Source organism: Acomys russatus, chromosome 26 (assembly GCF_903995435.1).
Source record: "Acomys russatus chromosome 26, mAcoRus1.1, whole genome shotgun sequence".
Taxonomy (NCBI): domain Eukaryota; kingdom Metazoa; phylum Chordata; class Mammalia; order Rodentia; family Muridae; genus Acomys; species Acomys russatus.
The window spans coordinates 51,824,455-51,837,766 of NC_067162.1; the positions used below are offsets into that span (position 1 = coordinate 51,824,455).

The 13,312-nt window shown below is 45.0% G+C and overlaps 1 protein-coding gene across 1 annotated transcript in view; it reads left to right on the top strand.

Moving 5' to 3' along the window:
* Pard3 (par-3 family cell polarity regulator) overlaps nucleotides 1-13,312 on the top strand; it is a 524,608-nt gene that overhangs the window by 272,617 nt on the left and 238,679 nt on the right. Inside the window, 2 exon segments of the mRNA XM_051169253.1 lie at nucleotides 1,956-2,047; nucleotides 4,756-4,839. Of these exon segments, the coding sequence (XP_051025210.1) occupies nucleotides 1,956-2,047; nucleotides 4,756-4,839 (176 nt within the window).

The window sequence follows — 13,312 nt, forward strand, 5'->3', positions numbered from 1 at the left end:
GTCCGTGTTTACATTCAGAGTGCTGTTCTTAGGCAGGTTCAAGATGCTGTTAACCTTTGAGGCATTTTATGCACTGGTGCTTGAGAGAGAGAGAGAGAGTGAGAGAGAGAGAGAGTGAGAGAGAGATGTCTAGGAAGTACATGTTAGAGCCTCTCACAGCACAGGGGCATCGGTCTTCAAGCACCCAGCCTCTCGGTGCAGGCCGTGCAGGATGCCTGGGCACGCCTGCCACGCCTAGTGTAGGAGCCACACCAGAGCAGCACCGGCCTCCGCTTCTGACCTTGGTGCCTTCTTAGGCGGCAACAGAAACCAAGACGAAATGGTCTGCTTTTCTCTCAGCTCCCTTTAGGATTGTTCTGTGTTGTTTGTCCTGTTTATCATTTTGTTGACCGATGTGTCTTTTGATGGCGCGCGCGCGCGCGCGCGTGTGTGTGTGTGTGTGTGTGTGTGTGTGTGTGTGTGTGTGTATCAGAAAGGAAATTGGCCAGGCACATTCGCATGTGCCCGCAATCCCACTGCTTGGAAGGAGGAGGCAAAGGGATGGAGAATTTAGCTACAAAGCAAGTTTAAGGCCAGCCTGAAGTATGAGATCCCATCTCAAAGAAAATAAAATGTTCCTCATTGGTGGGCCTCCTCTCCTGATGCATTTACGCACTCATAGTGAAACAAACAAACAAAATAAAGAATAAAAATAAAACAGAAAGGAAAATATAGTTATATATATATACCTAAATTCTTTTTTTATAAGCATAGGAGTAGATTAATTAAGCGATGCCTAATATGTCCTGTTAGACAACCCCAGTGGTTGTTAGGGTGTAGCTTTGATTAACCAGATGTGACAGAGTCTGTCATTGTTGCCGGACACTCCATTCAAGTTATATTTGGAAAATGAGACTTTTGTAAATTTGTTGATTCAGTTAAGAATATTGATAACAATCAGGCATGTTCACCGTTATTCACACGGTCTCAAAGAATCAAGTAAGGATCGATTAGTGAACACCTTAATGAAAAAACATTAGTCAAGAAGATAAACTAAGGAGGCTTCCTGGGTAGGCTGTATTTCATTTACTTGTGTAAACAGCAACATTTATTCCACCTTCGTCTTTTGCAGTGCCAGCATTCTCATCAGTATCTGCGGCACAAAGGTGGACTTTTATATGCAGTGTGCAAGTGCAAGGACTGTGCGCCCGAATGCGCTTGCTTCCCTTTGCCCTGGCTCTTGCTCTGTGCCAGTAAACAGATAAAAGTCTTTGTAGCCAAGACTTGGATCCCGTAAAAGGTACAAGGCACTCAGCTGCTTAAGGTTGCTCCTTGGGAAACCTCCATGGTGCAAGGATTGTAAGGTTGGAATTTTTCCTACTACATTCCTTGTCGACAAGCTGAGTTAGTAGGAACCAAGAGGGCAGACATTGCTTGCGCAGTATTAGAGTGGCTGTGGTTTGCCAACACCCCCACTGTTCTGGTCTTTGAAGTAAAGATGTTCACTTAAGAATATATCACAACATCGTAGCAATATAATTACTGTTTAAAACATACAGTCAAAGACTGATTAGCCAGGCGTGGTGGCGCATGCCTTTAATCCCAGCACTCGGGAGGCAGAGCCAGGCAGATCGCTGTGAGTTCAAGGCCAGCCTGGTCTACAGAGTAAGTCCAGGACAGCCAAGGCTACACAGAGAAACTATGTCTTGAAAAAACAAAAAACAACAACAACAAAAAAGTGATTTACAAATAACAAAGAAATTCATATTAATTACAGTTCCTGTTTTCTTCCCATATCCGGGGAGCATCTGTCGGCCTCCTGGGACACACTGGTTCTTGAGACTCTTCCTTGCTTGTTCAGGAAAGCATTTGTGTCTCGCATCTCATCCCTAGATGAAAGACCTCATAACAGGATCACAGTGCTTTCCAGCTTCCTTCATAACCCAGCATGCTCTTCTTTGTCACGCTGCCTCTAGGACGAGGATGGCACAGAAGAAGACGGCAGCCGAGTGGAGCCAGTTGGACATGCTGACACTGGACTGGAGAACATTCCCAACTTTTCTCTCGAGTAAGTTCCTATGATCCCCCCCTCCCCACACCCCCCAAATCTGCACCGTGTATGTGTGGCACCATTACTGCAGCACGTGTTCTAGGAGCGTATGGCATGCAAAAATGTTTGTGCTCAGGGAAAAGCTGTGTCTGCATTGCTTCATTTTCCCCAAGAACGTGTCTCATGTGTGATGTCCTGTAAACAGTGAGGTGTGTACGTTCATATGTACCTGCCCTGGGCTTCATGCCTTGGCAAAAACTACAAAATTCGATTAATGTAGTAGTTGATTGAAAATGTCTGTCCGGTGAACAGCTCTGTAAACACTGTAACTGGCTTTTAGATTGCTTTATCTGTCTGTGTGTTGATCATTTGTTCAAGTTTGCAAAAATTAAAAGAAAACATATTTATTTTATTCTAAAAGTTAGTTGGATAAGGTATTTGTTGGTCTCTCTCTCTCTCACACACACACACATACACACACACACACGCGTGCACATGCACACACACACACACGCACACACACACACTAGGTCTGTGAAGATACTTGCTGGGACAATGAATTTCTAATGTTGGGTGCAGAACACGATTTTACAATTTTCCTAGTTGGCGGTCCAAGCTCGGGTTTTACAGTGGAGAGTGTTCTCAGGACCTCGGCCCGGGAGGCCGGAGCAGGGAGGGCAGTCATAATGAACTTTTCTTTGACTTTTGAGTCAAAGTGTAGTGTGAAGATGGCACTGTTATAAGATTAACTCAGTGTTCTCTTGGTCTTCCCAGGTGGGATGCTGGGAGCAGTCACAGCATTGAGCAGGCTCGGACAGCATAGGCTTACAGCAAATCACCAGCATTCGTGACTTCTATTTAAAAGAAGTTTGGGGCACTGCACTTTTTTTAGACAGCATGTGGAATAAGATAAACCTATTAAAATTATGCTTTTCTTCATGAAATGCAAATGTTCAAATAGTATTTAGCAGGTTGAAAACAGGATTGTAGAGCACTGGAGAGATGGCTCAGAGGTTAAGAGCTCTGGCTGCTCCTCTAAAGGTCCTGAGTTCAATTCCCAGCAACCACATGGTGGCTCACAACCATCTATAATGAGACCTGGTGCCCTCTTCTGGCCTGCAGGTGTAACACTGTGAACATAATAAGTAAATAAATCTTTTCTTAAAAAAGAAAGAAAACAGCATAAATATACAATTGTATGAAATTGGCTTACATGCAATGCTACTTTAGTAAACACTTTAGCTGTGTGGTCAAATATGTTTATTTGCTTAGAGAAAGGTCTCACGTTAGAGCCTAGCTTGGTCTCAGACTTACAGTAGTCCTCCTGTCTTGGCTTCCTGGGTTCTGAGATAATAGGCATAAGCCACCGCACCTGGCTTTTATTTTAATATAGCCTATGTAATTAAATCTATGTACATGATTCTGTTTTGTTGATTGTCCCTATTACTGACGGTGTTTATCTCTGTAAAGGTGAGACATTCTCAGTGTGTATGTCTGCTTATACAAGAAAGGTCTGACAGTTCACCTTTTTTAATATACAAATTACATTGCGATCTCTGTCAAATCCAACGGTAGCCACTTAACCATCTTCCAAATTGATTAAAATAGATATTTAATTGAAATTTTGTTCCTAAATATTGATGGATATACATAAAGCTCTCTGAAATTGTGTATACCTGCTGGGGAATCTGCAAAGAAAGCAAAGTCTCTTAAGTGGTTTACCGTGTTGCCGTTTTCCTTTGCATCAAGGCAACACAAACAGCAGGAGTCATGGAAGTGGCTTTGAGGGCATTGGTTCCTGCCTATCACGCTGAGTTCAGGTGCTCAGGAGCATCTCCACAGTAGCTCATGGTGTGTTTCACAGCTTTAAAGATCAGCTATGAAGCCGGGCATGGTGGCGCATGCCTATAATCCCAGCACTCGGGAGGCAGAGGCAGGCAGATCGTTGTGAGTTCAAGGCCAGCCTGGTTTACAAAGAGAGTCCAGGACAGCCAAGGCTACACAGAGAGACCAAACCAAACCAAACCAAACCAAACCAAACCAAACCAAACCAAACAAACCAACAAAACCAGCTATGAACAGGAGAAGCATTTGGCTTCAGTGGGGTCTATTTGGCTGAGAGAGTAAACTTTATAAAGTTCCCTCACACCTCTGTGCAGCTTAGGAAGTAGTAACTGGTCATCACAGTGAGCCATGAGGGTGCTAGCGAGCTCCCCTGGACAGCCAACCTGCAGGCAGCAGGGGGCGGGGAGGGCATTTTTGGGTTATTGAAAGGATGAAGATATGCATTTGGAGCACTTTGTAAGTTGTCACGTGCTGTGTGTCCATAATGCTTGCGCTCAGCTAGCCCTTGCATTCTTAGGTTAGATACTGGGGTGGGGCGTGTTCAGTGAAATCCAGCTGCCTGATGTGCAGAGCAGGAAGTTCTATCACTCAGAAGGCAATGGTCCGAGGGGGCTTCTGTGCCCGTTTAGCCAGCCGTCTCTGATGATTGCTCCCTCCATGCCATCAGACTAGCGTTCAGGTAGGTGCGCCTCAGCACTGCCCCCATCATACACCTGTGTTCCTTGGTGTGTGCGCGTGCGGGCCTGTCGCCCGGAGGGATTTTTGTCCTGTTCTCTTTTGTCGTGTGTCGCGTGTCTGCGTGTTGGCAGTTTTTGTTTTGTTTCCGTTTCGGTTTGTTGACAGTCCATGTTCATGCTACCTCATTCATCATTGTCTCACAGTGACATGGTAAAGCTCGTACAAGTCCCCAACGATGGCGGGCCTCTGGGAATCCATGTAGTGCCTTTCAGTGCTCGAGGCGGCAGGTAATGTATCTCGCAGGTTTTTAATCGATCATAATGCCCATTGTTTGTTTTGTTTTCATGTGTGTGTGTGTGTTTGTGTGTGTGTGTGTGTGTGTGTTGACTTCATATATGCATAATGGAAAGGTTTTCACTGGGATCAGCTGCTGCTCCCTGTTGTACATACACGTCTGCAGAGGACGCGCGGGATTATCAGCGATGCTTCCGTGCACAGGAAGGATTCGTATGTTCAGATTATCTGAACCAACTCACCATTTAGCACACACTACTGCTTGTTTGACTCTCTTGGCAAGCTGACAACTCTGCCTGGGTTTTCAAACCCCTGGAGAGCTGTGGTAATTATCTGGGGAGAAAAAAAATATCATACAATAAAAATTACTTGGGTATCTTAGGTGGGAATTTATTTTAAATTTGTATTTGTTAGCTCATTTCTGCAATTATGTTAGAAACTGGTGACTTTTTTGAAAAATTTCTTAGAAAGTTGGGCGAACTGACTTTAGTCTCCAAATGCTCACCACACCAAATGTTGTGCTGTTGTTTTCAACCTCAATACTGCGAAGAATATGATTCCTTAATGTCTGCAAATGTTACATGTGTTTTCTTCATTCTCCCCCCTCTCTCATGCATGAACTAAATATTGTTTGGGAGGATTTAATATATTCAAATAGTGCTGGTTAATTTTTGTAATAACGCTTGTTGGGCAGGTACCTTGGCCAGGTGGGGGGCTCCCTATTCATGTGTGATTTTTTTTTTTTTTTTTTTGTTCACTTTGTGATTACCTGACAAAACATGTTTATGCCTTGATTTGGAACCCCTTAATCCTTTTATTGTTTTTATTTTATCCTTTCAAAATTATTAAGGCTTCTTTTTCGTAGGTAAAAATTGGGAAATAGTCTTAAACCAGTATGAGAGAACTAAGAGACTAGGAATCTTCTGCATGACAAGAGACCAGGAACAACGACAGGAAGTAAGAACAGGCAAAAAGAACCATTACCTGGTAACCAAAACCTAGGCCAGTGACTGAGAACCTGGGTCACGGACTAGAAAGCCACACTTGGCCGTGTAGACGTGTACCTTAGAGCACAGAGCCGCAGCTGCGAACCTGCATCTCTTATGACAACCCAGCCCAGGCACTGTGAACTGAGGCTGGAGGCTGAGGACCTGTATTAGAACAGCTGAGATCCCAGGCCAGTGACAGGGAGCCAGCCTCCTGTGCAACAACTATTGTCCAGTGTGTTCTAGAAGGTAATGTGGGTATTGGCACATAGCCAAGCATGTTATTTAAGCCGTTAAGCAATTGTAGTGCTTTCCTACGAGTCATGGCGCTACAAGGCTAGAATCATGTTCTTCCTTTGGTAAAAATAAGATTGCAGATTGAAATTGTGAAGGTTGTTTTTATTATTTTGTAGCTCAGTATAAAGTTCATCTTGAATTTTGAAGTGCTGTTTTAGTCATTCGATTTTTTTTCCCCTTAAACTCTGGGAATACATTAAAATATCTTGAAAGAACTTTCAGTTAAATTTTTTTCAAAGGTACCTTGGCTTTATTTTTTTTTAAAGATATTATTTAGAATTATCTCAAAAGAAACTTGAGAAAGCTAAAATCATGGATCATAGCTTCCCTGTACTGATGTGTCTGGAACTTCTGAGCTGTAATTCAGCACAAATTGGATTATTGTGTATGTGCCAACACTGAACCAGTATTTTTATTGCAAACGTGTTGCTTTCTGTCTTATATTACACATTTCCTACCTCACTGTGAAAAGACGTTAGGATAAAATAAACAGATGACAAGCCTAAAGCAAAAGGAGAAAACAGAAATAAACCTGCCAGTAGGAAGAACTCAGAAAAATACTGCAAAGCCCACCACAGTTGGTGGTTACCGTGGTGTTGAGTTTGGGCACGCAAAACCCATTCACGTAAACAAACAAATTCGTGTGCGAGACCAGCAAGTATAGAGCTGAGTCATTTTTAATTCCTTGTAATTTGATTCTTAACGAGGAAGACTGTATACAGCTTTCCTATATAAAGGACAAAGGCTTTGATCCAGGAAAAGCAGAGGCTTCCTGGCTCTTGCTGGTCACCTCCAGCTCTCCTGTGGCGACTCAGTGGAAGTGCCTCTCACTCCCCCTGTGTGCAGGGTCTACAATCTTCTGCATGAACTTGATGCTTCCAGCTCATTGGGGTTGGGTGGACATTGGCAGAGACAGATGTGGTAGCTCAGACTCAAGTCCCGTCTCCAGGAGCCTAGAGATTCCAGTCCTTTCTGTTCTGTCAGAAATCCTGAGAGGCCTTTGCCTTGTGGTGAGGATGGTGGGCATCAGAAACTAAGATGAACAGGCTGCCCTTCTCTCCAGGGGTTTGCTTTCTAGCTGTAGTGGTCGCTAGGAAATGACACCGTTATAATCATGTGATAGCTCTCACTGTAGCTACATGGTGGGTGATCGATCTCTAAGCCGCTGGAGAAGTGTCTGGATTTGGAAACTGAGACTGACTGGTGGTGGATGGTGATTTCAATGTGATGGCAGCTCTGGGTTCTCAGGCCTGCCGAGGAAAGCAATAGAGAAGAAAGCAGTGTGTGAGGTAGGACGCACGAGGAAATCACACGTTCTCTCTCTGGGAGCACAGCAATGCATGTCTGCACGTCGAAATCTCTGAGAATAGTTAGCATGAACATTTTACTCAGCCTTGGGCCATCTCAAATCCAGAGCCATAACTAATTCAACAGTTCTCCTAGAGTATTGCTATAGAAACGGTAAATACATGTAATCTTTGCTTGTTTTGTTTGTTGTTTGTTATTTTAGGAATTTTGTCTAATTCAGGATGAGAATGCTGCATAGAGAAGGGGCATTCACAGACTGTTCTAGGTGTCACATGTAGTGAAGGAAAACAGGCTTGTGACGTTGGGCTGGAGAGAGCTTGGCGGCCGGTGAGCTGTGACAGCTTCATTTCTGACCTTGCCAGACCTGTCCTTCAAAAGGCCGTTTTCCGTATTGAGTTGGACGTGGTGCCTTCATTAAAGATGGCTCCCCTCCCAGCTCTTCCTTGGATGACTGACTCTAGACTAGACACAGACGGTCAGGGAGTCCACAGGCCTTTCTCCATGACGCTGTCTCTCCACAGAAGGAGCGAGCCGGTCCCACTGTGAGCTCGTCACCCAGCTTCTTTGCTCTGAAGCACTTCTCTCGTTACATCTGCCATGCCCTGCCCCTCTCACAGGACACCTTATTTAAGTCCCAAATGCAAATAGTTTCAGCACATCTGTAGCTAATGACTCTGACATCATCTTTTAGAAATAGGCTATTGTGTATGTTCTAGTTTTAAGAACTATCTGGAACTGTTAGTTCAAAACCATTGGTAAAATTAAGTTGCAGGCCAACTGTGGTGGCAGAAGCGGCGAGGGTCTTAAGCTTAAGGGCAGCTTGGCTTTGTGATGAGAACCTGTCACACAAAATTAAAAAAAAAAAAAAAAAAAAGGAATAGTGGTGACAAACCCCGACCACGGCATTATTTGACAGGTTTTCCAAGACTTTTTCAATGATACAGAAAAACAATTACAGTATAACCTCAGGTCAGTACAAAACAAGATACAAACTCGTTTACCAAGTTGGGAGCCAGACTTACAAAATCATCATACTTTGTGTTTGATGGACTTGAGGAACATACATATTAAAAGATGCCTCACTCACGGTGTAGGGATGGATGCTGGCTGCTGCGCACGGCCCCTGCCACGCTCACGGTGTAGGGATGGATGCTGGCTGCTGCGCACGGCCCCTGCCTCACTCATGGTGTAGGGATGGATGCTGGCTGCTGCACATGGCCCCTGCCTCACTCATGGTGTAGGGATGGATGCTGGCTGCTGCGCATGGCCCCTGCCATGCTCACAGTGTAGGGATGGATGCTGGCTGCTGCGCACAGCCCCTGCCACGCTCACGGTGTAGGGATGGATGCTGGCTGCTGCGCATGGCCCCTGCCATGCTCACAGTGTAGGGATGGATGCTGGCTGCTGCGCACGACCCCTGCCACGCTCACGGTGTAGGGATGGATGCTGGCTGCTGCGCACGGCCCCTGCCACGCTCACGGTGTAGGGACGGATGCTGGCTGCTGCGCACGGCCCCTGCCACGCTCACGGTGTAGGGACGGATGCTGGCTGCTGCGCACGGCCCCTGAAAAGTACTACATGCTCGGCACATTCTTTGAAGAGAACACGGGATCTGTCCGCGAGATGCTTTTCTGGAACGGTAGTAGTTCCTCAAGGGCATTCCAGAGGAAAATGCTCACACAAGTGCGCAGCTGACTGGGAGCTGGGACTCAGTCATTTGAGTCATGGTGTGTCTGAAGCATCCATAGCACAGCACAGCCTGCTTCCAGGTGGCTTTCTTCTTTTATTACTAAATATTCTTTCATACTACCCCTCTGGTTTTGTTTGTTTGTTTGTTTTTTGAGGGGGTGGGGTTTGAGACTGAGTTTTTCTATGTAGCATTGGCTGTCCTGGAACTTGCTCTGTAGATCAGGCTGGCTTCAAACTCAGATCTGCCTACCTCTGCCTCCTGAGTGCTGTGATTACAGCACATGCCACTGCTGGTCAGCCATACTTCCTTTTCTAATGCGAATGGTGATGATGATGATGATGTTATTTTAAGGTGTAAGGCCTGGAAGTGCTTTCTAAAGACAGAATCTGTCAGTGTCACTGCTAGAGGAATAACACATACACCATGGAAGTCGCTGTTTACACTGTGGTGTGAAAGCATTTGTTAATAATATATAACCAGGAACGGAGAGGCGGCTCAGCAGGGAGAGCTGCCTGCTGCGCACCTGAGTTCCATTGCTGGGGCCTACACGTTGAGTTCCAGAGAGACACCTGACCACACAGCATTGTCCTCTGACCTCCATTGTGACATGTACATGCACGTATGCACACATACAAATAAAATGTCATAGCGACTACCTTCTTAGATGACTTCCTGGAGCCATAATTCAGTGATGAAGGGTGCTTGCTCCTCTTGAGGGAACCAGTGTCCTGTCCTCAGGACCCACGGCAGAGCCGGCCTGTAACTCGAGCCGCAGGAAATCTGACTTTCTCATGCTGTCAGGATGCAGCTCACGGCTGGCAAGGGCCTGCAGTTGACCATTTGTCATACATGAATTGACTCTGTTGCTCCTTCCGGTTTCATTTATAAACCTGTGTTTTCTTACTTACTTGCTGTCTAATAAGAAAGCCTCTTTTTGTTCTAACTATGAATTATTTCTGACAAATATACACTCCCGCTTCTTAGAAATTCATGGGAAAGGGGGGAGGGAGGGAAAACAAATAACAAATCTATTTACTATTGTCCAATTAGCAGCATGCACTTCCAAAATTCTTCTTCATGTCTGATATGCAACCAGAAGGCTTAGGAAAGATCCATACCTGTTAAGATGGGGTTTTAGCAGGAAGGGGAGGTCTGTGGGCCTTGGCATGTCCTGCTGACGGCTTCTGTTGGCAGGCCTTCTACGTATTAATCCCGTGTCTTTTATATGCACCTCTGTGGTGGTTTGATTGGCAAGGCCTCGTGATTGTGTCTTAAGGTGTAAGCTTCTAGGTACTGCCATAGCACCATGCCTCCTGCCTGCTTGCATGCTGCCATCTTATGTTCCTGGGCTCATGTTCTGAAACTCTAGACCCTAAATAAACTCGCCTCAGTTGTGGTGTCTTATCACAGCAATAGGAAAGTGACTAAATCATTATCCATTCTAGTTGTACTTTTTGCCTTTCACCCTTCCACCCCTTACTCTACCCCAATCCCTTCCACGACCCCCCGGCCCCCCAACACTAGGTAGGAGAGAAAGAGGGTTACAGTGGAATAGGACTTAGACCTCTGTAGACTGCTTCCTGCTGAGGGGCATCAGTTCCTAGGGGCAAGTCCATCTTCATCTTCAGAATACACAGCAAGCCAGCAAAACAGCACATGCGGCAGCAGGGGGGACAGCCGCCGCCACAGGCTCTCTCTGGACTCTCCCACTCATATCCTCTTCATAGTCCCCAGAATTAAACTATCTGCAGTTGGTAAAAGTCACGCCCCTGCTAGAGCACATGACAACCACAGTTAACATCTGTGGACAAACTGAAGCAGCCCCGTACCCCACACCTGCGGTTAAAACAAAAACATTTTCACATAACGTGCCTGGGTTTTCAAGGAAACCAAAGTTCCTGCTCCGTCCATCACTTGATTCCTCTGATCGACCTGGATTTTCGTCCTCAGTGTTTCTTTGCAGATATCCGGCTGAATAGCCAGGATATCAGATGAGGTCTGATGAGGAAACCTGCCTCAGTTGCTGCTTCAGTCTCTTCTTTGAGGTTTCCGCTCTCCGCCTTTTGGCCTGGTCACACCATTCCCACAAACACGACCATCCGAGCTCTCGAGACAAACAGTACAGTGAAGTGAATGTTTTATGTTCATGGTCAGTATGTGTTGAAACAAGAATGACCCTATTAGTCCTCATGTATTCCTTATGGTATAGAATCTATAGCCTACATATGTGTGTTCTATATGAACCTAGTAGAGATAGAAGCTTATTTGTATAGAAACTCATGGAGGAATATTTATGCATGTACATATGTGTACATTTATGCTGATTTTTTAATTGACTCTTGGGTCTCCTCCTCAAATCTAAAGCGTTCCTCTGGACAGAGAGTAGGCTAGTGATAAGGTGCTTGCTTTGCTAGCATGAGGACCTGAGTTGGACCATTGGGCTTCATGCAGAAAGAGCCAGCTGTGTTTGTAATCCCAGTGTAACAGGATCACAGGATTTCCTTGACCAGCTGAGCCTACTTTTCAAGTTCTAAGCCAGTTAGAGACCTTGTCTCAAAACGATAGACAGTGCCTGAGGAACAATACCTAAGATTATCCTTGGACTCATGCACACACCAAGCATAGTCTCCCCCCTCCCCCTCCCCCTCCCCTCTCCCTATTCCTCTCCCCCTCCCCCTTTCTCTCCTTCCTTCCTAACATAGTAACCCATTTAAATATCCTAGAAAAGTCTGAGCTTGGCTGTCCCTTCTGTGAAGGTTTACTTGGTTTATAGCTACTGTCTATCTCCCCTAACTGTTCATTTTCCTGGTTAACAACTTTTTTCTCTGTAGATCATCCAAAGCAAAATGCTTATTTCAATATCTATTTCCCATTTTTGTATTTAACCTTCAGGTCTGTTAGTGAATGACTTGTCTACACAGTTCCTCTCTGGTACCGGCTGGAGCTTTTTAGGAGCTTTCCCAGGTGCCTGAGTTGAACCTGTCTTTGTCCTTTTCATATTTTTAGAAAAATGTGTTTGTTTTTTTAAGCAGTAGGACATCTAATTTCCAATTTAATATAAAGGGACCCCCCACTTTTATTTACCTTTATGTCCACTTGATTTCATTTGCTTACTCACTTTGTGGTTGTGTGTGCTGGGCACCCTGCCTCGGGCCTCACACATGCGGCAAGCCCTCCACCAGGTTCTTTACACGCTCCCTTTATTAACCAAAACGGTATTATTATTTTTTAATGCTCTTTGTACACAGTATTGTGTTACATAAAAACGTTTTTTATGCCTGTGTGCTGAACATGATGCCCTCTGTACCAGGGTTGTTACCTTAACTAAGATGTCCGTAAGGCTTAAACACTCCCTCTCTGGCTGTGCACGGCAGCCATGGCCTTGGCTCTGAGTCATGCAGAATTGGCACTTCCCCCTGGTAACCCTTGGGGAGCCAGCAGGGTCTCTCTGCTAGGACCCCATTCATACCTTTACTGCCATGTTTGTGCTGTGTCAGCATTTATTAGGCTACACTGTGTTCATTCATTCCTGTAGAGCTGGATGGCAGTGGAGGTGATCAAAGCCGAATCCACACTAACTCAGCCAATTTAAATGTCAATAAAACATTTGTTACTTATTTTCAGTTTTATCATTGGTTATAATTTATACTTGGAATTAAAATGTTAACATGTGCAACTGAGTTTGTTTGAATTAAGTGTATAATTAGGCTAATGAACCTTGTAAAAATGTAGTGGTGAATCCTTAATATAATCTGAGCAGTTAAATTTCTAATTATGCAACCAAAATCACACACACACAGACGCAGCATCTAGCAGCTTGCTTTCTGAGATCCTCCCTCCTGCCTGTTCCCAAGAGATACTGTTCAGCAACTGTGCGGGAAATCTTTAAAGAAGGAGACATATGTAATTGTCTGTTTTTGTTTTGTTTTGCTTTAAGTAAATTATTAAGAACTCAGATTTAGCTGGGTGTGGTGGCGCACGCCTTTTATCCCAGCACTCGGGAGGCAGAGGCAGGCAGATCACTGTGAGTTCGAGGCCAGCCTGGTCTACAAAGTGAGTCCAGGATAGCCAAGACTACACAGAGAAACTCTGTCTCAAAAACAAACAAACAAACAAACAAAACGCGAACTCAGATTTGTATCCAGTGAGTATATTTTCCTTCCTTTCCCCCTCCCCCTTCCTTTC